This window comes from Pagrus major, chromosome 23, assembly GCF_040436345.1.
Source record: "Pagrus major chromosome 23, Pma_NU_1.0".
Lineage (NCBI taxonomy): Eukaryota > Metazoa > Chordata > Actinopteri > Spariformes > Sparidae > Pagrus > Pagrus major.
In genome coordinates this window covers 13,069,560-13,094,775 of record NC_133237.1, presented here as the reverse complement: position 1 = coordinate 13,094,775, position 25,216 = coordinate 13,069,560, and the positions used below count along the sequence as shown (strand labels likewise).

Sequence of the window (25,216 nt, the reverse complement as noted above, 5' to 3'; positions counted from 1 at the left end):
AGGTTGTGTTACATTGCAGTGTAAGTGTGTGGTTTATTTCCCAACTGCCCCAGCAGCTGTGTCAGTTGTATGTGAGCTGATGAAACTCTGCCCCACTGCCCTCTGTGAGTCAGACTTTCAGATCATTTTGAGGATCTGACTCAGTTTCAACGTTTCACTTTGGCTTTTTTCTCCCCTGACTGAAGTTTACTCAGTCGGCAGGCGGCTGCCATCTGATCCTACAGCTATATACAGTAAGTGGACATTAGGGCCGCTGGCTGAGCTAAATATTTAGTTGTCTCCCTGGCAACAAATACACTTCTATTTTGGTCTGCCGCTCTGGCTCGTGCTCCCTCCCACAGTCAGACTCGACACCGGCAGGTTACAGTGTGACAGTCTGATGTCAACAAATGATCTCTCACTAATAATCTTCACTTCACTAATATCTGCAACAACTTGTTAAGCACTACAGTTATGCTGAAGGTAGTTATTTATGGTTAACAGCTATGCTTTGACTTCATTGGTCGATGGTCTTCAGTGTTGTGATCCTATTCGCTGCTTGGAGTGCCACTCAGCTTGAAGGCACCTCCCACTCTGTATATATTCTCGGGGTGCAGTGACGCCGGGCCCTGCAGCACTCCCACTTCTTCTCAGCCAATACTTGACTGACCACATCTGCAAAAATGATGCAAGTAAGTATCATTTTAAGAATACTATGCATTGCTTTTACTGTTTGTGTTTCATATTTCAGATAGACGAGCAGTATTAGGTCATATTATTCAAGGTGACAGCTGCTCGACATGTGCCAGCTCACTCCTCTGCCATGCTAATGGAAGTGAATCAGCTGCACTATGCTTTAACTAAACCAGCTCTTCACACTTTAACTGTGCTTTTGTAATGTCTGCTTTGGAAAGGTCTGGACTCCTCAGATTTCTTTGCCTTTTATGGTCAAACTATTCATTACAGGCCTCGATGCATGACCATTAGTCACCTAATGCATAAAAAATAAGTCAGCTCTCCAGCTTGTTCCATTCTTCCTGTAATAATTCAATTAAGCTTGTTAACATTTGTCCATTTCACTCTAATCATATCAGTCTCATTATTCAGAGCTGAGCACAGAGGCGGCAATGCATTCTGGTCTCCCCAGACTCATAAACTGAGTAGATTACAACAAAGACCATGTATCATTCTGGCTTTTTGTTGGCCACAGGGGCAAACATGAGTTTGGAGAGGGCACAGTGAGGGGGGCAGTTAAATTATATTAAAGGATGAAATGAAATGAAGTCATGTGGAGGCTAACAACGACGCTGTAATCTTACAGGCTTACCTCTTGCAGTGAACAAGTCAGCAGAGGTAGAAAAGTCTTTTTTGTATTAGTTTAGAGTAAAATAATTCATCAGGAATAAATGTGATGTGTTTTACTTTACTTGTACATACTCTGAGTGTTTCCAGCCAGTTGCTAGCCGGATTTTGTCGCTCTGCCAGTAAGTGGCATCTCTTACAGCATACAGATTCCTCAGTGTCTGAGATAGATACAGGGTGACTACCAGTACTGACCTCGGCCCAGCCCTGCATTTCTGAAGCCTCCGTGCTGTGTGTTATACACGCACTTTACAGTTGGACTCTAACATGGAAAGAATGTCGTGCACATGTCATTCTACTCTTTCATTTCATGGTTTGGTTTATCTTTGGTCCAGATTTATCCTCTCGTCTTCTGCCAGAATATAGCAATAATACCATTCGCAATATATTTTTTTTTTACCCCAACAACTGCAGTGCTTAATAAATATGAATAAAACTCACACACATCATTGGATCTGTTTTGCCTGTTCTTTGAAAGGCATTGATTTTTTAAGAAGAAATCAGGTTTTTAAAATTGTTAAACTTTCTGCAATTCAGGGATGTTTCCTCAAATTATAAAAATAACAAATCTACTGAAACATCCATATTTTGATCAGTGAAAAAGTTAATTATTTCATACACACACTTTTCACCTCTGCACCGATAGATTTATTGTGCTTTTCTTCACTGTCCACACCAAAAACCCACAGAAACCCACAGAAACCACTGCTCCCTAAACACCTCGTCAGTAGCCCCGCCTTTAATTCCGTGACTTCTTGACATCACATTATGTCACCATGTCATACATTTGCATAATTTATGCCTCACAGCTAGTTTGGCACGTAAGAATTGATTTAGCACAACTGCTCTATTGTTGTTTGCGGTGCTGGCTCAGGCATGTGTGAGCTGACCAATCACAGTAGAATAGATTTTTTGGAGGGAGGAGGGGGGGCTTTAAAGAGACAGGACCTAAAACAGAGCGTTTCTGACACCTCAAAAAAAGAGATAAAGCAAGTGGTGGTGTGTTTCCTTCAAAACAAATATTTGGGCCAGATAATTTCCTGTTCACTTGTCCCTGTGTTTCTGGTCGAAAGATAAATGGTCTGCTCAGAATCAGATTTTTCTAATACCTCTTAACCTTCTACTATAGCACGTGTTTAGCCAGACCACTGTGAATCATAACTAATCACAGGGCTGCTAATTTTGAACTCGTTGCCCGGCTTCAGTTAACAATTCCCCAGACAAATAATTTTGACAAAGTGACAAAATGTTGAACACTGGCAATCTGTGTTTCACAACCAAATAATAGATTGCTCAAGTATAATTACCTAATCATGACACAGCTCAGTATTCCCCTGCCACATGCACGGTAGCACCGAGCTGAGGCTTTCTGCTGTTCTCAGCCTTTTTTTTCCACTGCGCGCTCGCCATCCAGTATTGCACTACAGGAAAATATGACTCAGTTTAACAACGGCCGTCCCTGATCATTTTTCAACATTTCTAGCCTCTGCCAAAATCTGCGGAGAGGAAAAGGGGCCTTGGCCGTAGCAGGACAGGAATGAGCTGGAATCTTTGAGCAGTCCGTGGATGGGAGTATAATTGAAAACACATGTTTTGTAATTTCTAAGGATGAAGTGAGGATTGGGGAGTTGGCTGAGGCTGCTGCTGGTGCTGTTTGTTGCCTGAAGGTGCAATAATGATTGGATCTAGTAAAACCCAGTAGTATTTCCACACAATAATGTACTGTTTTACCACAGGCAGGCAGAATGGTGCAGTGGTTAGCACTGTTGCATCGCAGCAAGAAGGTCCTTGGTTTGATTCCTTTTCCAGTGCTTGTGTGGGTTTCCTCCGGGTGCCCTGGTTTATCCTTAGGTTAATGCTGGCCGGTGTCCTCAAATATGCACTGGAGTTGGTCTCTGGGTGCTGTACTTTAGCAGCCCACTGCTCCTCAGGGATGGGTTAAATGCAGTTTCACTACATTGTAATGATAAATAAAGATTCCTCTCTTCTCTTTCCTCCCCCACTTTTTCTTTTTCTACACAGGGTATGATCATAAAGAACATGTCCTTCAAGGTCGGGCAGACCCTGACCATTGTTGGAGTCTCCAAGCCTGATGCTACAAAGTGAGTTCTCATGTAACACTATCTTGATATCTTGAATTAAGCTCATCAGTCAAATTGGAACAGTTAATCTCTTCTTGGTTCTTTGTGGTGTTCTGGTGACATTGCAGAGATATCTAATGAAGTTAGCATGCTAACCTGCTAGCCCTGGGCCTGAAAACCTCTTTCTCCCGGTGGTATCAAACTCCTGTGTTAACGGCATAAAGACCAAAACTACCCCAAGTAGTCCGACTAGGTGCAGTCATGGATGTATAGAATACAGTTAGCAGCAGTTAGCGGTTACTCTGGTTATATGCTGCCCCCTATTTGTTTGGAGCACAAATTCAACAGGTGGCCAATTCCTATTTATACATATTGCACCTCTTAATACAATTATAATGATATAAGCACTGGTGGAATGTAACTAAATGGATTTACTCAATTACTGTACAAATTGAAGGTACTTGTACTTAATGTAGTATTCACATTTTATGCGACCAAACTGTATATTAATGCTAAATAACGTAAAATGTAAGAGTAAAACAGTCATAGGGGACATTTTATTGCACAATGACTACATTTGCTATTGATAGCGTTTTGAATGTATTGCTTTTACCTGTAGCAGAGTATTTTTTACAGTGTGGCATTAACAAATGATCTTGATACTTCACAACTGGATAGCAGGACAAGGAGCTTTCTGTGTATGTCTGTATAAGGTATGACTGGTGATGAGACGTGTCATGAGGCTGAAACCGTCTTCCCTGTTCAACATTCTTTTTTAAGTCTAGTTCCTCTTCTTTAGTTACAAAGAGAAAGTTACTGAGGCTAAACAAAACTGTGATTCATTTTGATTCTTCTTCTTTCTTTGCAGTCTGCGCTGATTTTAATTCTCGCTGTGAAATGCAGTAACTGAACTCAACTTGCGGGCCAGTGTTTATGTGCACACCAACACAGGAGGAGGTTGAGGGGGAATCTATAATCTATCTATAATCAGTTACAGTCAGTGACTACCTATAAATTTCCCTCCAGTAATGTGGGTGTGATGAGGATAATGGTTAGCAGATGAGAAGAGCTGCTGAGGTTGTCTCAATATTTTGGCACCCTCTCACTCTTTTCGAATATAGGGAGCCGTTTTAAAATGTAATCAATCTTTTTTGTTGCGCTGTGCCGCAGTTTTGTAGTCAATATTGGCCCAGACGATAAGGACATCACCATGCATTTCAACGCTCGTTTCAACGCCCACGGAGACGAGAATGCGGTGGTCTGCAACTCTTACCAGGGAGGCTCCTGGTGTGAGGAGGTCCGTGAAGGAGGCTTTCCTTTCGTACTGGGGGAAGAGTTCAAGGTGTGTGTGTGTGTACAGTATGATCTAATTCGGTAATTATAAATATCAGATTTTAATCAAATCACATTGCCGGGAATATGTGCTACATTTGAAATACCCAACATTACTTTTGCAGAAGTTCATTAAATGACACATTCTTCCTCTTTCTCCCCGACTCTCGCTCAATCCCCTCCATCCAGCTCGTCATTGAATTCACCCCCACAGAGTTCCTGGTGAATTTATCGGACGGCTCTACAGTCCACTTCCCCAACCGCATCGGTGCAGAGAAGTACTCCGTCATCAGTTTCGATGGGGAGGCTCGCATCAGAAGCGTTGAAGTCAAGTAAACCTCCCCCTGCCAAGACGGGATCGAGTTGTTCTTTTTGCCTAGCATAAGGTCACATGTAGCCAAAGCTTTCTTGAGTATATGTGGTATTAGTAGTGCCTTACATGCTTATCGCACAATGTATTATGCAAGAGATTAGCTTCATGAGCAGATGCAGATGCAAGCAACCGTAGACAGAGAGATAGACACATGCACTCAACACTCTGCAAAGCTAACGGCTAAACAGCAAACCAAACATAAAGTAGTCCATGTTATCTGACGGTTATTTGCTTTGTAGTCTGTGTTTAGTCGAAGAAGTGTGACATTAAATGTGATCATTTGTTCTTTAAGGTGCCTTGATATGCTGCACGCTCTCTTGTTTTCCCCTGAAACATTCCACCTTTATAACTGAGTATGATGCTTGCCTTTACAACATGTCCTATTAAAGAATGTCCTTTTATGATAAACATGGACTTTTGTGACTCCTTGAACTTATGTTACACAAGCATATCATCAAACACCTCATTTACGCCCGGTGTTTAAAATCTGAGCTGTGATATATCAATCTGATCTTGCCTTTACATTAACTCCTGGTATTTTTAAACCATTCTGTCCTCCAGAGCAAAATCCGCACGTGGGATTTTGGATTTTGGATTATCGCTGAAAATAAGCTCTGAGGCAACTTCATGATGTCTAAATGTTTTGTTCAGCAAGATCATTTTCACAGTTGAACACCACTTCTGTGATTTTCAAAGCGTAAATTGAATCACTTGAAGGAAAAAGCTAACGTTAGGCTATAAACAGATGACAATGCGGTCGCATGACTTAAACGCCCGACCACTAAGCGTCTCTCTACGCAATTACCATACACATTTTCTGTAAACTGATCAATGTACAAGTTGTAAAGTTAGAGTACGAATAATTTACAACTAAAGTTCGCCTGTAAAGACGGACTAGAAAGTAGAGTCTACGTGTTCGGCATGATGAAGTTTAATGTCTCACTCTCATTTAGCCTGTTAGCAGGTGCCGTTATAAAGACACATGAGCGCCTTATAATATATTTGTGGGACATTTAATGATGTATTTTATGTAGTAGAACAAATGTGTAAATATCTTAACCCTGTGGTAACCACAGGCCTTATTTCTGGCATTTAACCGAACGCCCATATAAAAAACCCACTGACTTTGAGACGAGGGAAGCGGAAGTGCAAAAACAACAACTGATGTGTATATTTAATTTGAGCTAAAAACAAATATCTGTATTAATGTGATGCTGTGTACGGATGCCAGCATGTTCGTCTACAGATTGCATTTACACCTACCTGAGGCCGTGGCCGGACACTGATCACACTTTAATACCAGGTGTCAAAAAGCCCATTCCTTGCCCATTAAAATACACTTTTTGGGAAACATTGTCCCATTACAATTTCAGCCCACTGTAGAGAAACATTCTCACCAACTGGCTATGAACTGACACATGATACTTACTCATCACCCATATTAAAATATATTGAAACCACATCTCCCCTCCTTGCATCACTTAAACTGCAGTCTTTTTTCACTGTAAAGGAGCTTGTGAAGGCAGATGTTAGCCAGTAGATGTCGCCGTTGTTATATTTCTGTAACGCAACTAACTCTGGCCTTGAGGATGTTCAAAAAGATTTTAGTGCTCTTGAATCTGTCAGTGATATATGATCTCTGTGAAATGTTTCTATCCACGTGCTTATGCAGAAATTGTCTTGACATCTTTTTTTCTGCCCGCTGAAGGTCAAAATTTCAGATTCAGTATTGATTATGGCTATGTTATCAGTTTCCTGCTGATGCTGGTTTAGACGTACAGTAAATGAGAAAGTCACAAGTCCTCCTGTAATCAAAACTTGAGTGCAAAAAAGGTCCAAGATAGTGAAGAAATGTCTCAGCAGGAACATAAATCTATGCAGTGCTTCCAGCCACACACCGTTTTTTATGTTTGTGCTCGTGTGTTTTAAAGACTCGTGAGTATTATGACAATGTAATCTGATGTAACAGAAGGCAATGTGTGTGAGGCTGATTTGCGGAGAGAGGAGGAAGTGGGAAAGAAAGTTTATGTGCGAGAACAGGTTTCCCATGCTGTGATCCTCCCAGACAAAGGCAGACGGAGTCATGTGGGATGACCTTTCCTTTCTTTTGTTTGTCACGATGCATTAACAGCAGCGCAATATGACTGTGTGTGTGTGTGTGTGTGTGTCTTTTATGCATGTGATCATTCCGGCATGGTTTCTCCATGCACACACAGGTGCATGAATGTACCGCATGTGCGTGTGTGTGTGAGAGAGAGGGAGGTAATCAGTCTCTGAAGCTGTCAGTGTCAAAGGTGCTCTCTCTAGAGGAGGAGAAGGAGCAGGTTTGGCTGCCATGATAACTACAATTCAGCCCCTCTCCTCTTTTTCCATTCTCCCTGTATCTCCGGCTGTCGCATGCTCTTTTTTTCTCTCTGCCGGGTTGTCTCTCTCTTGCTCGTCCTCGCTCTCAGTCATTCCTCAGCTGTAACCCATCCCTCTTCCTGCACTCTTAATTGGAAATAACTAATTTTAACACTTCCCCGCTTCATTACTTTGTGGCAGACAAAGATCAATAACCCGGGCTGTGTTATTAGTGTACTGGATGCGTTTGTGTTTGTTCTGCAGCCACTTTAGCTTGAGACTCACCACCATATATTCACAATATATCTATAATTATGTTGATCTAATAGCCCAGATTGTAATTTTTACATTGGTCTGGTCTGTAAACACAACATCTATCACACGTCTGTCCGTCCTGGATGTCTATCTGACATCGCTGTGTTGGTGTTGTTCTTGAAACTTCATAATTAATGTTGTTCCAGGACCATCATTTTTAATTAGGAGAAAGTGTCAAAGGCTGCATTTTAAGCAAGCCATTGTGGCTTCATGGATTGAGTGCAGGACTCAGGAGACTGAGGTTCTTATCCTGACTGGAGCGTATTATTACTGTTCACTCATTATTTTCAGTTTCTTTTAGGTTGACTGACTAGATTTAGGCAACTAAAATACTTAGTAAGGTTTAGAAGAACATGGTTTGGTTAAAGGTGGAATATGTAAGATTTGGAGATGTCAGAAATAGATTTTGTTTGTGCACCTGATTGATCAGTATATCTAAATCACTGAGAGGTATAAGCCTGTGCACCACTGTTTCACAGAAATGTTAGATGTGCTCTTGCTACTGTGAGTCAACTGAACATGTAACCAGCAGTTCAGACTCGCTGATGCACCATCACAAAACCTTGTGATGCTCCTGTGTGAAGGACAACCCTCCAGCTCCTTCCACACACATCCGATCGATGCTGTCAGGGCTTTGATAAACATGTTCCCATCACCTTGCTCGTGGTAGGCCCCAGAGGGATATACACAAACACACGTACAGTATATCTCTATGTGTGTGATTACAGCCTGCAGACAGCAGGCATATGCTGTGTTGTCAGTTCTCTAAATCTATTACATGTGATGAGTACTGCGGATGTTTAACACATCCCCGTCCGTGATTCTTTCACCTGTGCCGTGTCACTTATTCAGTATGTTAGTAAATGTGCTGAAATGTGTGGAATGGAATGATTCACCTCAGCTTACATAAAACCTTTGTCTATATTTAGCGCCAGCATGACTCCAGATTTCTGCACCGAAGCTATCAGCCACACACTGAGATGTGCGTGGGCCCGCCCTGAGCTGACTGCGGTCCTGGATTCATGTTCTGCATGTCTGCCTCACCTCAGGCTCGGGTTTATCTTAGAAACATGATAATACGTAAACTCACGAGAACCTGCTGTTACAGCGTCATAATAATGTTACCTCGGGGAGTTTAAATAAAGATTACAGTTTATTTATTTGTACAGAAGCCATAGGATCAAAAACAAAGATACAAAACATAACAGCTGTGCAGAAGAAGAGAGAAACCCAGATGGGCTTGTTAGAGTTGTCCCAAAAGAGCACTGAAAATCAAGTCCCAGATGCAAGCAGGAGCATCAGCAAAAAAATACAACAACAACAATAAATTAATGTGTGTTCTGTTTATGGATATAGGCAACTTGTCTGTAGAAAAGTTGCTTCATAAAGATTTCAATAAGTAATGGGGTGGATGACTGCATTGTGCAACATAACGCCAAACAACCATATCAAATGATATACAGCAGTCAGACAACAAGCCATTTGTTTTTGTCATTTTCTGGCTGAACGCTTGCACAATCTTTCCAGGTAAACATCTTCACCCGTTATTATACCAAGGTATTAAGTCTGCTGCACCCGAGAAGTTCCCCATTATCAATTAATAATTAGAATAGTGTTTTTAGCGTGACTTTGAAGATTGCACTTCTGTCATTCAATTATGAGATACTTGATAAAGCTGAAAATCCATCTATGCTTGTCTTACATATGAATAATAATTACTGGAATAAACTGCAAACTGCGTCTCTCGTTACCCTTGGACATTTTGAAGCTTCATTATCTTATGTTTTTATGATTCTTGTAATTGTTTTTATGGACTTATTATAAAGTTGTATTGTTTGTGTTCGCTGATTGTGTTCATGTGAATGGATATTTAATACAAAATCATGATCATTTGAGACGGATATATTTTAGCTAAAAGTTAAATTTACCAGGATGCTCTACAGGCCAGTAGAATGAAGAGGCTCTGTCAGAACCATAATGGTGTTTGAACAAATTGTTATAATTATTCAAACATTTATAGGTCCGATTTGTAAGAAAGTTGATTTTTGAGTATCATTCTGAATTCGTCAAATACTGACGCTTTGGGTTGCTCGGCAACAACCCAAAGTGTCAGTTTTTTAACGAATCCTTCTGTCTCACAAATCAAATAAACATCATTTTATGTATTACTTTTTAAAATGAATATTAGTATTTGTTAAAGAGGTTTTGATTTTCTGTTCAGGATCAGAGTGCTGAGTGTCTGATGGAGAAGAAGTTTTGCACTTCTTCACCTGCAATTTGATATTCAAACTGGCATGCCTGACATTGATATTCTTTGTCCGAACACTGGGGCTGATAAAACCTGAGCTGTGACCCTGACTCTCAGAGGAGCACCATATAAAATGTCCATATATAAATATCTTGAGGTGAAAGAGATCTACTGCACACTCATCACCATCTGGTGACATTAAGAAGCTTTAATGGAATCCAATACATGGATTTGTGTTGCAATTTACATAAAAATTATGCTCTTTAATTAAGTTCTGTGCCGGTTTGAACATAAAAAAAATTCTTGTTTGTGTTTTATTTGCTTCTGTATTTGTGAGCAATATGATATACCAGTCAATCTGCACGGGTGGAAGCCCAAGGAAACTTTCCGCTTTGTCCTGGTCAAACCACAGAATAGCCCTGACAGCTTGCAGAGTGCACTGCCATTGACCTGCCCTACAGTGACAGTGTGTGCACGTGTATGTGTGTGTGTATGTGTGATCAGACAGCAGCACAGGTGACCTTTTACACATAGTCAGCCCTTTCAAACACCAAGTATCAGTCCACAGCTGCACTGCCCATATCTGAAAACTAAACCTGCTTTTACAGCCTGCAGAAAAAAATTAATGAAGTAGGTGAGGTGCACATTTTCTTTTGTTGGCTGCATTTAGAGCATCACTGTAAAATGTGTATCTTGTTTTAGGGGATTTAAGTAAAGCAATAAAAACACAATCTCTGTGTCTTCATCATATGTGTTTGTGCGATATGTTTGTGTGTGACAGAGTTCATCGATCTGTAATACACATCACACACAATGTGTCAAAGTCACTCGCCTTGTTTACATGATTTGTCGCCTGGACTGGAATGAAGTTCATCCCCTTGGTAAGGCTAACAGACATGGACTCAGAACCTGGCTGTTGTGATTTCAGTGACTGTCAGGCACCAGTCTGAAGCATATCAACACCACTGGTTTAATGCTATGCAGGCTGAACTAAGACTGGCCTCTAGTGTCATATCAGAAAACCCATTTGTATGTATGTGATGCAGGAAGCAGTAACCTGACTGCTCTGCCAAATCACTGCAGGCTTATTCTGCAAATGCAGTCGGTAGTCTTTACTGGATGTGCATTTGATAATTAACTTTTTCACCAGTTTAATGAACAGGTTTTCCTCTTAGTGTACACTACTGATGCATCAGGAATCAATCAATCAATCAATCAATCAATCAATCAATCAATCAATCAATCAATCAATCTTTATTTGTATAGCGCCAATTCACAACAAAAGTCATCCTATGACACTTTCCAAATTGAGCAGGTCTAGACCGTACTCTTTAGGAAATCACTTATTTTTCAAAGTCACTTTAGATAAATGTGTTTGGCAAATGTTTTAAATTTAATTTGGGCCAGAGAAAGCAGAATACAAATAATGGTTTTGTGAGTGAAGCATCCATTACAATGCACTGATCTACTTGTGCAATCTAGAGGGAGCATAAACCTATTATCCTTATTTAGAATCTAGATGAATCAAATGTAAGTTAAAGCAACATTATGTGACTTTTTAGCTTAAACTAACAGCTTCAAAATCATTTTGATGGTGCAGTGTAATTGGGTGAATGGTGTCTATCCCCCCTGTCACTTGTTTCTGCACTACGTAACTTCAGTGAGAGGGTAGGATCACAAGTTTATTTCAAAATACAAGTTTTCAACACATAACATTGTTATGACGTAATGAGTTTTGTCTGTAGTCAGCAGCTACATTACATCTGACAAATTGTTACAGACCTGGGATTTGTATTTGTGACAGTGGTATTGCACTCAGAAACTGTGGGGGGCGCCAAATCGCAAAAAATGCCAATTTTCTACATAATGTTGCTTTAACAACCGAATCACCAGAATACAAGTTGGCAAAGCATGTTTCTGAAAAGCATGAATATGTTGAAACTTTCCAACTCTTTATGTCGCAACCTTATGTTTCCTTATTGAGACAACACTGTGCCTACGGTCTGGTTAGGTTTAAGCACAAAAAATACTTGGTTAGGTTTAGGAAAAGATAGTGTTTCACCTTAAAGTAACTGTTTTGGTCAACACAAACATTGCTAAAGATGTCCCGAGGTCTTGTCACGAACACCTGGTTTCGTTGCCACAACCACTGCTTAAAACTGTCCCAAGGTCTTCCTAAAAATACCCATTTACAAATGTTGAAACCTAGTCTTGAACAGCGGTCAGTGGCTTAGCAGCTTTCTCACCTGTAACCCCACCAACATCCCCTCTGACAGTCAGGTTAGAAACATGTAACTTGAACGTGATATGACACATATTGTAGAAATGTCAATATGGTACGTAGCTTATGGCAAATATGAACACATCAGTGGGTTGCAGAATCCTTCACTGCCAAAATTTTATTCTGGCAACTGGGCTGGCAATCCTGGGAACATAAGATTACTTTAATCTATGTTCCCATAAACTTGGACAACACAGTCATGATGCTACAATATTTTGAATCTTACCACCTCTTAATACCAGTGAATTAAACCTCTCATCTATTTTCGGGCCCATCAAGCAACTATTGATGTTGACAGAGTTTTATTTACTGGGGGCTTACTGTATTTAAGCCATGACTCACAGTTCTGGGAATTTTTGATGTACTCTTAACATCAAGTAAATTGTGGGCTTTATTGTGGGAGTTCTATGATTCATATTCGAAACAAACAATATCCAGAGAAAACAGGTTCTCCTCATTCTCACAGTTCAGGAATAAAAGAAGACGCTTCGTAAACTTTTTGTCCGAGCAGAGCTGTCAAATGAAACATTGTTCAGTGACGGAGCTGACAAGAAGCACACTGTGATTGTGGGTGTGCGTCAGGGATAAAATAAGCATAAGGAGCCATGAGCTCCACTGTGGTGTTGATCCGGTGAACACCCTTGTTAGTTTGCTTACTGTAAACACAGGAAAAGAATTTGAAACTGAATGTTCTTTGACATCCTCTTCCCCATCTGTTTGTTTCGTCCAACGTTGGCTTGCTTCGTCTAGCAGCTTGCACACACAGTCTTCCCTATTGTCTCCCAGTTGCTTTTATTCATCAGCCTCTTCCATCCTCTCGTACTACAATGAGCTACATTCACTAGCATGTGTGTTTTAGGTGCATGCAAGATCTTTTTTCTTCAACAGGTAAGTGAGGAAAATTAGGTTTTATTCATCCAAGAATGATCACTTGTCATACTCGTTGATCATGTGTTCAATCCTGTCTCTGGGTAGCCATGTGCCTTTTTTATCCTCCTTTTCCAATAGCTTGTGGTCTCTGAGCCTGTGTCTGATATTGGACATACACAGCTAACTCATAATCTTTTTTTCCAGGTAGTAGTGATAACTGTATTGTACTGTGTCTTATTTTCTTTTCTGTTCACCTCTCCTCTCCCTCCTCAGTGCTGTACCTTATCCCCCGGCTCACCTCTGCTTCTTCACACCCCTCTCTGAACTCATCTCTTCCTTTATCCGCTCTGTTGGCTCTCGCCACCGCCACCGCCTTTCTCTCTCTCTCACCGTCCATCTACAGGCGCCTCTGCAGAAATGTTCCTCATAATCTCTCCCCTTTTTCTTCAGGTTTACTCACACACACTCGTCCCCCGGGGCAGGGTGAGTCAGGTGTGACCGCATCTCTGGTTCCAAGAGCGGCCTGGGTTAAACAACAAAACACTCCAATCTCTACTACACCGTACAGCACACCTTCCCCGGGTCTTTCATTCAGATATGGGTTTTCATATCTGCCTGGCTCTTGTGTGCTGTGGTCACCTTGCTATCACAGTCCAGTGTGTGCGTGTGTGTCTGTGTGTGAGACTTTTTCAGGTCTCTGCACTGTTTAGATGCTGTCAGTTTGAATCAGTGTGTGTCGTGGAGCTCTGATACACCTACACAATGAGCGTCTATGTGCATTTTCTTATGTGCACAGTATTACTTGGAAACATACAGGATAGAACAATATTGTGTATGTATGTGAGTATGTGTTTCAACATGTATGAGGGGCCACTTAAGCCATAATTCATTCTGGCCCTCTCACCTAACTAATTTGGAGTAGTGTATGTAGTTAATTTAGTTACATTAATTCATTTTCATTGTTGCTGTACAATCACTCATATTTTTGTATTCATACATTTTGCTCTTATATTCATATTCCTATATTTTATCACACATCTGTATGTTTAGCTATAAAAACTATATCTAGTGTCTTAGGAAGGTATTGAAATGAAGAATAAACTATTTAAATCATGTTAATAAAACAATGATGACACTGTACATTCATTGACATTGTGGATCTTTTGTTTATTGGTTCACCTGGTTGCCTTTTCACTGTTCATTAAGAGTAATTGTTCTTTTTGTCCAGTTACGGTTACAGGCTATCTACCTTCACTCTTATTGTGTAAGATGAAATTGACTGATAACATTTAAAATTTTCTTTACATATCGCAATAATATCTGTATTATCATGAGTTCTTTCAACGTTAACCACATGTATATAAGAAAGCCCTGAAGGCTAACTTCTCCCTAAGTCTTGTACATGTACTTCCGACTTCCTGCTTGAGAAGGAACTTCCTGTGCCAGTGAAAGTAATGGATACATAAAAAGATGAGACAAAATACATGACTGTGAATGTGTGAAAGGAGAATATATGTTTGTCAGAGGGCCCAAATGATTTATGGCTTGTACGGCTCCTCATAAACACGTGCACCGTCAAATTTAGCTTTATGTTTAAAAGGTGTTATTGATAACATTCGGCCACTGCTCGAATCATCTGCCTCCTCGAGTGGTTGACAGGTCGTTGCACTACCTAACATTGCTAACGCTAGCTAGCTAATGTTAATGTTATCAATGTGACGTTTAAAGGCTGTAACCAAAAATATTATACAGAATATATTATGAACTTTGCTATTACTGTAATGCTACATGAATGAATAAATCAAGGCAAGATTCTTGTGTTGTCGCACAGGTGCTGTGTCTATCATTCTGAATGTGACACTGGTTCATGTTGAACTGGTGGCTGCAGTTACATTATATTTTCTTCCAATCTTATCTCCCCCTGTCTTCATCCCTTTATTTCTGCTTTTTCATCCCTCGACCAAACGCACCCCCTCACTCTCCCACCTTTTCCCGCCTCCATCCTCAAACCACAGTGGCCTCCGCTGTGCTCCACTTGCTACTTTTCTTGCATGTCTCCCTGAATGTTTGGATCGATAAGAGCCGGCTGCGTAATAGAATTAGGCTCTAATGGAAAGTACAAACTAGCTTTCTATTTACTAAATCCCTCCAGGGGGGCACTGGGTAGGTAAAGAGCAGACTGTGAAATGAGACTGTAGTCGAAGATGTACGCGCACGATTTTCCTGTGTACAGGTGTGTGTGTGTGTGTGCACATGCGTGTCCATGAGGGGAAGGGTGATACTGTAAATAGACTTAAAATCAAGTCAAACTGGATTAAATTCTTCAGCTGCTGTCTCAATGTCAGTCAGATGGATTTTTTAACAAGTGAGAAGGTAGGCTGAGGACAGCGGGAGTGAGAGAATTCTCTGTTTGTGTCGAGAAAAGTATTTGCAGACATCTCAGACGTGTTCGAAGAATGCAGGATAGTGGAATGTCTGTAAGTACATTTACTGTAATTTAGTACAATTTCAAGGTACTTGTACTTTTTTTACTTAAACTTTTCTACTTCTACTCAACTCTGACTCAGAATGAAACATTGTACTTTTACTCCACTACATACACCTGCTTTAGTTACTAGTTACTTTTCAGTTCATACAGTCTGTATCCGGTGAAAACCATGTATCTCCAAACAAGGTTATTTTGAATGTGCGTGATAAAGTGAAGGATGACGTGTTCCTTTGTGGGTTGTGAAAATTCTTCTAAAGCTAAATAAACTACTGAAAAACTCTCTTGGATTAGCTGGAAAACAGGCTGGCTTTGTTTTCTGAGCTCGTGAAAAGTTGAGATATGTGGTTCTTACAGGACAGCGGCACTGCAAACATACAATGATCTTACAGAATACGATGCATCGCTGTATATTGAAGAAACCAACAATTTATCAAATAGTTGAAAAAAGCATGACCTTAAACATCTACAGCAGTTAAAATGCAACATACACATTAATGCAGCAGTAATATTGATCCAAACATCACATATAACAGTCAAACACTAACAAAGACCATAATATGTAGTTTTATCTTGGAAACTTAAAGTCAATTTTGCTGATAGTACTCACATACTTTTACCTAACTTGTTGACTGCAGGACTTTTACTTTTAGTATTTTCAGTATTGTGAACATTACAGAGAAGTCATACATGATTAAAAGTAAAGATATCATGTTAAAATATTACTTTGGTAAAAGTAAGAGTGACCTGAAGGCATAATACTCGAATAAAAGTCTTAAAGTATAGTCTAGTATCTGGTAATAATCTGGTCTGTTAATTTAATAATCTGCTACTCTGGCTCTGATACAGCATCTGCAAAGTAACTAGCAACTAATGTTATCAAGTAAATGTAGGAAAATAAAAGTACAAAATGTATATAAAGTAATAGAAAATGGACAAATACATTTAAAACTGTACTTAAGTACAGCATTTGAGTAAATGTACTTAGTTACATTCCATGCCTGAGTATCTTCACAATGTGGTTTTAGTACTTTTACTTAAGTAAAAGATCTGAATACTTTTTTATACCACTGCAAGAATGTCATATCTATAAAAACCCATCAGGGGGTTTCCATTAAAAGGCCAGTCTAGAAGCACAAATAGCCATAATTTGATGTTTGGTAACAATAACAGGTTAATTAAACACTTTGTTATATGCAACACATAATGGTGGTAAAATATTGCCATTAAAAACGACATATTCTCACACATTTTCCCCAAATCACTGCTCGTGGCTGCTGTCAAACAGCACTCAGAGAGATTATAAAGCGATTGTATTCAGACAGGAAAACAATTAAAATGACGCAATTAGAAATATCCTTCAGTTTTGTATGATTTTCGTTTGAAACAATAACGCTTGCTGCCAAAGCACAGAGCTAACAGCACACAGCTAAACAAACAATCCATCAGTCCACTGGGCAAAACATCACAGTCGGGGTTTAATGGAAGCGGAGTTGTTGCTTGAATTGCTTTTGTTGTGCCAGTGTTTGGATCTGACAGCCCGGGCCTGTTAAATGTGAACTATTCAAAATAATAAAGTTGTTTTCACTGTGAGTTTTCTTTGGCTTTCATTGTCACTTTATGCTTTAGTCAAGTTGCTTTACTCACCTCTTGGCTCTTCTTTCCCCTCAAAGTGGAGAGGCACTCTGAACACCCTTTTCTTAATTCTGCACTTTGCTTGTCATCAATCCCGCTGTTTCTTTCTCTCAGCCCGTCACATTCTCCAGCAGCGCTTAAAGATGTAACACGACCCTTTTGAAAGGATGCCTCAGCGTGGCCGAGACATGACTGATGAGAAACACACATGCACACGTAGGCATTCACGCACTTACCCACTCGGCACATGAACACATGTTCAGTCAACTGGGACTATGAATGTTTCATAAGAACACAGGAGGGCGCAGTTCAGGTTTCAGTTGTGAAGGTATACGTGTGTGTGTGTGTAAAAGAAAGAGAAAGTGTGTGTGTGCAGAGAATTGACAACACAAGTTAATTGTTTTACAGACAAATGTTTCATATCACATGAGATCATGGCAATGGATGGACTTTACATGCAACAACTAAACATGTGTGAAGTCATCAAACCAAAACTCCTGGAGGTGTGTGTCTGTGTGTGTGCTCACACAGGTGTGTAATAAAGTGTGGATGTGTTCTCATGTCACCTTCATGCTGATGGTTGTTTCAAACAGAGTTCAGATAGTGAGTGTGTGGTTTGAGCCTGTGGCACTAATCACTTTCCTCCAGATCCCTCCGTGCTACAGGTACCTCCAGGACTCCCCCTTATCTCTTCCCAGAGAGATGAGTGAGAACACACACTTTCACACATAGACACAACCACTAACACACGCGCGCGCACACATACTCCGCTAGGGATATAGCCTATCTCTTCCCAGCAGCCCTGGAGGCTGTGGAAACCTCTATCAATGCTGTCATCCACACTGACACACCTGATTTAGACAAAATTTCACATGACTTTTGAAGCATTTTTTGTTTGTCCTACCACAAACTCTAAAAAACAGAACGTTTTAACATTACCACAAACAAACCACCTGCGTTCGAACTGTACTAGAGGACAGAGAGAAAACAAGCTTTGTTATCTCAACATAATGAAATAATCAGCCTGTTATTATGAGAAAGCAAAAGGTTGTTTCCTCTCATTACTTATGTTTTTCAGAGGTCAGGCGTGCCATATTTTCTTGACAACTGCAGGAACTGTTTTAAACAAAAAAAAAGAGACAACTTTTCAACCCTCCCAGCGTTTCCCTGTGGTGTTACTGTTTGCGCTGCTGTCACAAAGACAGCGTTAGCAACATGGCTACCGCTAGCAGCCTGGCATAAACAACCACTTATCCCAATCCCTGTAACCCCTATCACAGTGCTACGAAAGCCAGAGTAAAACAGTTGATTGTATAAATTAGTAGGTAGGTCTTGCTGATCTAGTAGAAAGATTGCCGGTTTTGAACTGTCTCAAGTTCCAACAGCGCTCTTCATTGAGTGAATGCCCATCCGTTCACTCTTGTTTTACCTCTGTTTCTGTCACTCTCCCTCTTCACCTTCTTTGCCTCCTCCATCAGCAGGTTTATTTTTCCTTTGCAGTGTAGAGTGTCCACAGTTATTCCAGTTGTTCCATTGCTTTCTGTTTTGGTTGTGGGAAAATGTAACCAAGCGGCAGGCTGAATAGCATAGTTAGAGCGAGTTAAAGGGAGCCAGCCTATACACTGATGGTGTCATTTTTCTAAAAGGTTGTCTATTGCCAGTTTAAGCTGACAATGTCAGATCAGCAAGCACCTATTATTGATCAGTGCATCAGACTGTGCTTCAGTCTTAATTATATACTTTATTATACAAGTCAAACACTCACCAGCGTGGTTGGTTTCTTTTTCCTATGCCAGTGTTTTTCAATCTGGTCATAGTGGCCCCCTGTCCTGCATGTTTTGGATGTTTCCCTGCTCCAGCACATCTGATTCGAATGATAAGCTCTTCATCAAGCTCTGCTGAAGCCTGATAAAGACCCATCCATTTGAATCAGGTGTGTGGGGGCAGGGAGACACCTAAAACGCAGGTTCTAGTGGAATAGGGCAACCAGGACCAGCATTGAAAAATACGGTCCTATGCCAACGAGACTGCTGGACAGTAACATGTCTGCTTTAAGAGGACCAATGTATATAAGCTTATACCCTACAATATGAAATGGAAAGGTTCATAAAAAGTTCATATGGTCTGCAGTGAAACTGTGTGTGTGTGTGTGTGTGTGTGTGTGTGTGTGTGTGTGTGTGTCAATCTCATAAGTTGTTTTCTTGCAGTAAATGATCTTGTTATCTTGAGAGATCAGCCTTTTGTTTCCTCGGGATAACAAGATAAATTGACGTGTTATCAAGCGAAAATAAGGTTTACAAAATTGCAAGCACGGCTGTTCTCAGCAACTGTAGCCTCAGTTATGATGAGAGTGAAAGCACTTTGTCAGGTGCATTTAGATGCCAAAAAACCAAGCTCGAAAAGTCCACTCTGTCTCTCAGTAATTGTCAGTAGTGGGAGTGTTTTGTCCTGGATGAGTAAATGTTTTCATTCTGCGTCACTCTTCTGCACAGCTGGGTGCCATATTTGTTGTATAAACATGCAGATTATGTCAAACTGATCCTCGTCAATACGGCTGTTGACGTATAAAACATCCGAAAATCATGCGCCACTGTTCCTGTCCTGATTCAAACACCAGCTTATGACTCATGACATTCTGAACTATTGTATTTCTTACCCATCTCGTGATGCTGTCTTATCACTTTGCTTTTTGTTGTGATGCAAGTGATGTGAGTTGATGTGTCAGGATGTGATGCAGTGGGTAAATTTGCCAAAATTAGTGACACATCCACTGTTGATTATATCAGGTGGGTAGAAAAAAGACTAGTTTGGTCTTTGATTCTTGATCAATAAGGCACACAGAGTACCTGGCTTCGTTTCTTTGTTCTTCCTGCTAATTGCCTGACCCAAGCATTGTATTTCCTCACAAGTGCCAACCCCCGACAAAGCCCACAGTCAGCAAATATCCCCCTCCGTTCCAACCGTGTTCCCTAAATCTCAATTATTCACAACTTATGAATAACGCACTTTACCTCAAGCTGGCAAGTGGGGGGTATTTTTGCACATGGCGCCTTGAATTAGTCATAACCTCACAATGGCAAAACATACAATTTTCATGCCGGAAGCCCTTTTTTTTCTTGCGCGGCGTATGAAAGTGCCATAATAAGTATTTTGCTGTCAATACATGTATGCTTAAGCTTCAAAGCGACTCACTGGCTGCATTCAGTGTGACTGACCTGGCATGTGAAGGAATGTAGTCATGTTTAATTGATCTGAAATCTCTGCAGCCTCACTCTTTCTGTTGCGCGGATCAGCGTTATTTCTAATGAGCCAACAAACATTAAAGGGCATTTTCAGCACATGGAGCACTTAAGTCGTTAACCCGGACGTTGTGAATATGGTAACAACTGTGACAAGGCACTGGACACAATCTGTCCCTATAACATTCTCACCAGAGCGGCACTGATAAGTAGAATAACTGATTATTCTGTTAAAAGACAATTCTTTGTCGACTATTTTGATAATGGATTTAGTCGTTTTTCAGGCGAAATAATCATCTTAAATGTGAGGATTTGTATTTTTGTTATTAATGACAATAAATGAAGAATATTTGGATTTGACATTGGACTGTGGGAACACTTTTTATAATGTTTTGACATGTTAAGGACTGGACGATTAAGCACCAACAGCCATTATATCGCTCCGTTCAAAGCTACCAGACTCCACTGACAAAAACAGTCATTTTACTTTGCAGAACACTGGAGTTGCTTGTTTATTGATGCCTTGATTGGTTCGTTAGTTTGTGCCTTGTGTGACGTGTGTGTGAAATTAGCTGGAAGATAACACAATAATGAAAACACTCATTAGTTGCAGCCCTGCATCTCAGTAGAGTAAAAACAAATAAGCATACAATATCCACTGCGGGCCTTTATTTATTTGTACATATCATTTTAAGCAGTGTTTGATGAATGACATACACAAGAATTGAGATGTGGCATTCAAACTAAAGCCTATTAATGAGAATCACTCAACCTTTTTGGGGAAAAACAAATTGAGATCGACACGTTTTTGTGGTTAGAAATGGTAGAAAAGCACTAAAACACTTGCAAGGAAGTATCTCAAGTGTTCATGAGAAAGCTGACCGAGTGCCCTGACCCCTCTGTGGAGGAGGTTAAGGCAGATAAGTGGAGGGAACAAGAGAGTAATGTCCTCGAGGAGCTGGAATTATAGACTGACTTTTTCTCTTGAAAATTGTTCAAGCAGATTGATCGAGTATGAAAAAGGTCGACTATTAACCTTGTGGTCGGCAGCTAATCAATTAGTCGATTAATTGCTGCAGCTCTACTGTAATGTGTACTTAAACACAATGCAATATGTTTTGTAATAAGCACTTTGATAGCACGGTCTGTAATGAATACTATGATTTGTAACAAGTGCTTGTGCACCGCTGCTGACTCAATTATATGCTTTATGTTGTGATGATCACTGACCTCATCATGTGGGTTATTTACAACATGGCAATGTTAAAGTTGTTTAGTTTATAATAGTTCTGTTTTTTTAATGTTTTTATATTAAGAAATCTACTAATGATAACATTGGAAATAAAAAAAGGGTTTGGATTATGTACATTTGTTGCTGGTGTCAGATTAAATGTAACATCATGGTCATGAGTGCTGGTCGGAGGGCCCCCCTGGGGATTTATGCCCTGGGCCCCAACAGACTCTAGAACCGCCACTGATGATTTGTTGTTTGGATAAAAGGCCGAGATATGTATACACAGGATCATAAAGTCTTCTTAAAGATGAAGGATATATGATTAGATTTCATTTTTGAGTTTTGTATGGTGCCCAAAAGCTGAAATAAAAAATAGCTTTGAGAAAAAAAAAAGAGGGTGATGGCCAGATTACAGTCTGCAGCCAAGAGAAGAGTTTTCAGCACGCTGGACAGCGCGTGTTCACTGGACGCTCTCCATGGTGCTGAAAGAGTATGAAATACGGTGCGAAGGAGTGTGTGTGTGTGTGTGTGTGTGTGTGTGTGTGTGTGTGTGTGTGTGTGTAGTCATGCCTCCGACTTCCAAATAAGATTTTCCATCCCAGCTCATTTTCCATCTCCATTAAGCGTCTCTGGAGACGGCTCTCCATCTCTCTCACTTAGAGTTGACTCTAACTCCACCACAACGCACAGTCATCTCATCATGATGTGCCAAGGAATCGCCACCCACTTTGCCAAACTGAACCGTGGTGCACTCCGTCCACCGCACCGCGCCGCACCGCACCGCACCCCTCCCCCCCACTCTCCTCCCGCCGGTACCGCTCAACTTGCTCATGCGTGAGTCTTTTGGCGCTCACGCTGCGATGGTGCGTTCGCTTGTCCGATCTCATGAAGACATGAAACGCAGATTATCCGCCGCTGTGTGTGTGTGTGTGTGTGTGTGTGGGCTACTTGTGTGTGTGTCTCCCATCACAATGCTGGTGTGAACTGGTCCTCAGCACGCATCATCAAATATTTAATCCGCCGTGCACCATTTTTCCCACAGATTGCCATCCACGCACGCCACGGATACGCACACTTTCCATCTCCTCTCTCTCTCTCTCCCTCTCTCTCTCTCCCTCTCCCTCTCTCTCTCTCTGTGTGTGTGTGTGTGTGTGTGGTGTAACACTCATTTCAGTTCAATTCAATTAGTTTCAGTGCAGTTAGGGGAGTGATGTACAGCTGTAAGACGAGACGGAACTGAATAAATGTGAGGGTTTCCTAAATAATCAGGAGCCTATTGACCATGTTCCCAAATCTCCATCCCTCCCTCCCTCCCTCTCTCTCTCTCTCTCTCTCTCTGAACTCTTCCTCGCTGAGAATCCAACCACACCACCAGGTTTTGACGCGCCGGAGATAAATTAATAAACCCATGGAGGAGCGTGGGAATATTTAGAGGAGATCCACTTTTTCGGAGCATCTCTAACTGGAGGACGTTTTAAGATTTTTAAATTTTTTTTCTTGTTTTTCTTAACCCGCTCATTTTCTTCCTGTCGCGATCCTCGGGTGAACCTCCTTGGGATATTTCGGCTGGACGAAGCGGCTGGCTTTGGCTGAGGCGCCCCTTCCATCGCGTGTTTCACCGGGAAGAGGAGGAGGAAGAGGAGGAGGAGGATGATGAAGAAGGAGTGAAGCCCCTCTACTGTCGGAGAAGATGCATTTTTAGCCCGCAGGTGATTAACTGTTGAAAAAGCAGGCACGCCTTTTGGATACACCGTCGGGGAATAAACAAGTTGAGCTGTGAAATTGGCGTCGGGGTGAAGGTGTGAGAAGATGTGAAATGTTCATGTTCAAATGAGGGAAATGGAGAAAAAGAAGAGAGGAGATGCCACGTCGGACAGATATTTCTCTCCTGCTCCGTAGGATTCTTTATTTATTTATATATTTATTTTGCAGTGTGCTCAGTCAACGTGACCGCGGTTAAAAAAAAAAGTGTTCCCAAATTCCTTTAGCGCACACGTCTCCAAGTGGAACTCAAACACAATTCTCCTCCAGGAGCTTCTAATTAAAAACTTGGCGGACACCTGGAAGGACACAGTGTGAATTACATTTGAGCTTTTTTTTTTTTCTTGGCTTTCTGGAAATGTGAGTCCGCCGGAGACCAGTGCGCACCACGCAGAGTCGCCAAGGCTGCAGCGCACAGCCCAATTTTCCCAGCGGGGGGAAGCGGGGCTTCGCACCGCAGCATCTCCACGACGCTCTCGCCTTTCTCCTCGCTGAGATGCCTCCGCGGGCACCGATCCCCTAAATGGCCAGTGGATACTGATTCTCCATGGTGTTCGCCGGCCAGGTGTCTCAGAGAAGGCGAAACCTCGGCTGTTTGGTTCAGTAAACCCTGGACACACCTTTTTTAATGTCAGTCAAGGTAAGTTTGGCCTATTTCCACTTCAAGTCTCGATCGCATGTGGCTGTATTTACTCCCGGGCTGTGGTGTTGCATATTTCTTTCTTGAGGAAAGGATGAAAGAAAGCGCACAGATGAGGCAGAGGTGTTGCTTGTTTATTAAACCTGTAGCCCCGCTGATCCCACAAGTGATCTTTTTTTATTTATTTATATATTTTTTGTGTCGGTTTTACCTTCAGATATCTGCAAAGAGAGTGACATGCCCAATAACGGAGGGTGTTGAATTATTTTCAGAGCTGAAACAAAAATCTGAGCAAACATTTCCACCGGTTGTGCGTTTTTTGCTGCGTGTCTGTATTTCAGGGACAGTCGGCAAAACGTTCAGCCCATTAGATGAACTCCTTGTAATCAGGATTATGATTCAACAACACAAAACATCATCTATTCTGGTTGAGTTTGAGCAGAAATGGCAGTAAAAACGTGTTTTTTTTTCCTGTCCATGGTTCTGAACAGTAATCACACAAAAGTTGTTGAGGGCCCTCCTGCATCAAGTCTTCTCACACTACCTGCTGCAGCCAAGACATCATTAAGAAAATACAATGCCAGAGACCCCTCTGATAAGCACACTTGACCTTTTGTGTCGTCTATTCTCTGATACTTTCGAAGAAAAGAGTGGTGCAAGCATCAGATCAGACAGACCATGATCTCACTGGAGCACCCGCCCCCTCTCTCCTCTCCTCATCTTCTTGTTGATGGAGGAATTTGCTGCCACATAAACCTCATTTCTGTGTCTTGCACCAAATGTAGACTGCAAAAAAAAACAAAAACAAGCTGTTGTGGATCCAAGCACTGGAAGCATAATGCATTTCAAGCATCCAGTCAGAATCTTCTCAATGTAAAGGGATATCCGTCTTGGCAGATTGACTTTGACTCCTGCACTTCTCTCCACCAGCTTGTCATTTCTCTAGAAATTTAAGCCCACTGTCTCGCTGCACCCAGTGTAAGTGACTCCGCATAAAACTGCCATCTTAAAGTCTACAGCGTGATATAATTGGATTGT

At 41.1% G+C, this 25,216-nt stretch overlaps 1 protein-coding gene across 1 annotated transcript; it reads left to right on the top strand.

The window, feature by feature from the left end:
• Nucleotides 1-588: 588 nt before the first annotated feature.
• Nucleotides 589-5,535, top strand: lgals2a (lectin, galactoside-binding, soluble, 2a). Its single transcript, XM_073494338.1, has 4 exons — nt 589-671; nt 3,364-3,443; nt 4,593-4,764; nt 4,944-5,535. Exons 1-4 carry the CDS (start codon nt 663-665, stop codon nt 5,088-5,090), a joined length of 408 nt encoding a protein of 135 aa, XP_073350439.1. The 5' UTR covers nt 589-662; the 3' UTR covers nt 5,091-5,535.
• The last annotated feature ends 19,681 nt before the right edge of the window (nt 5,536-25,216 follow it).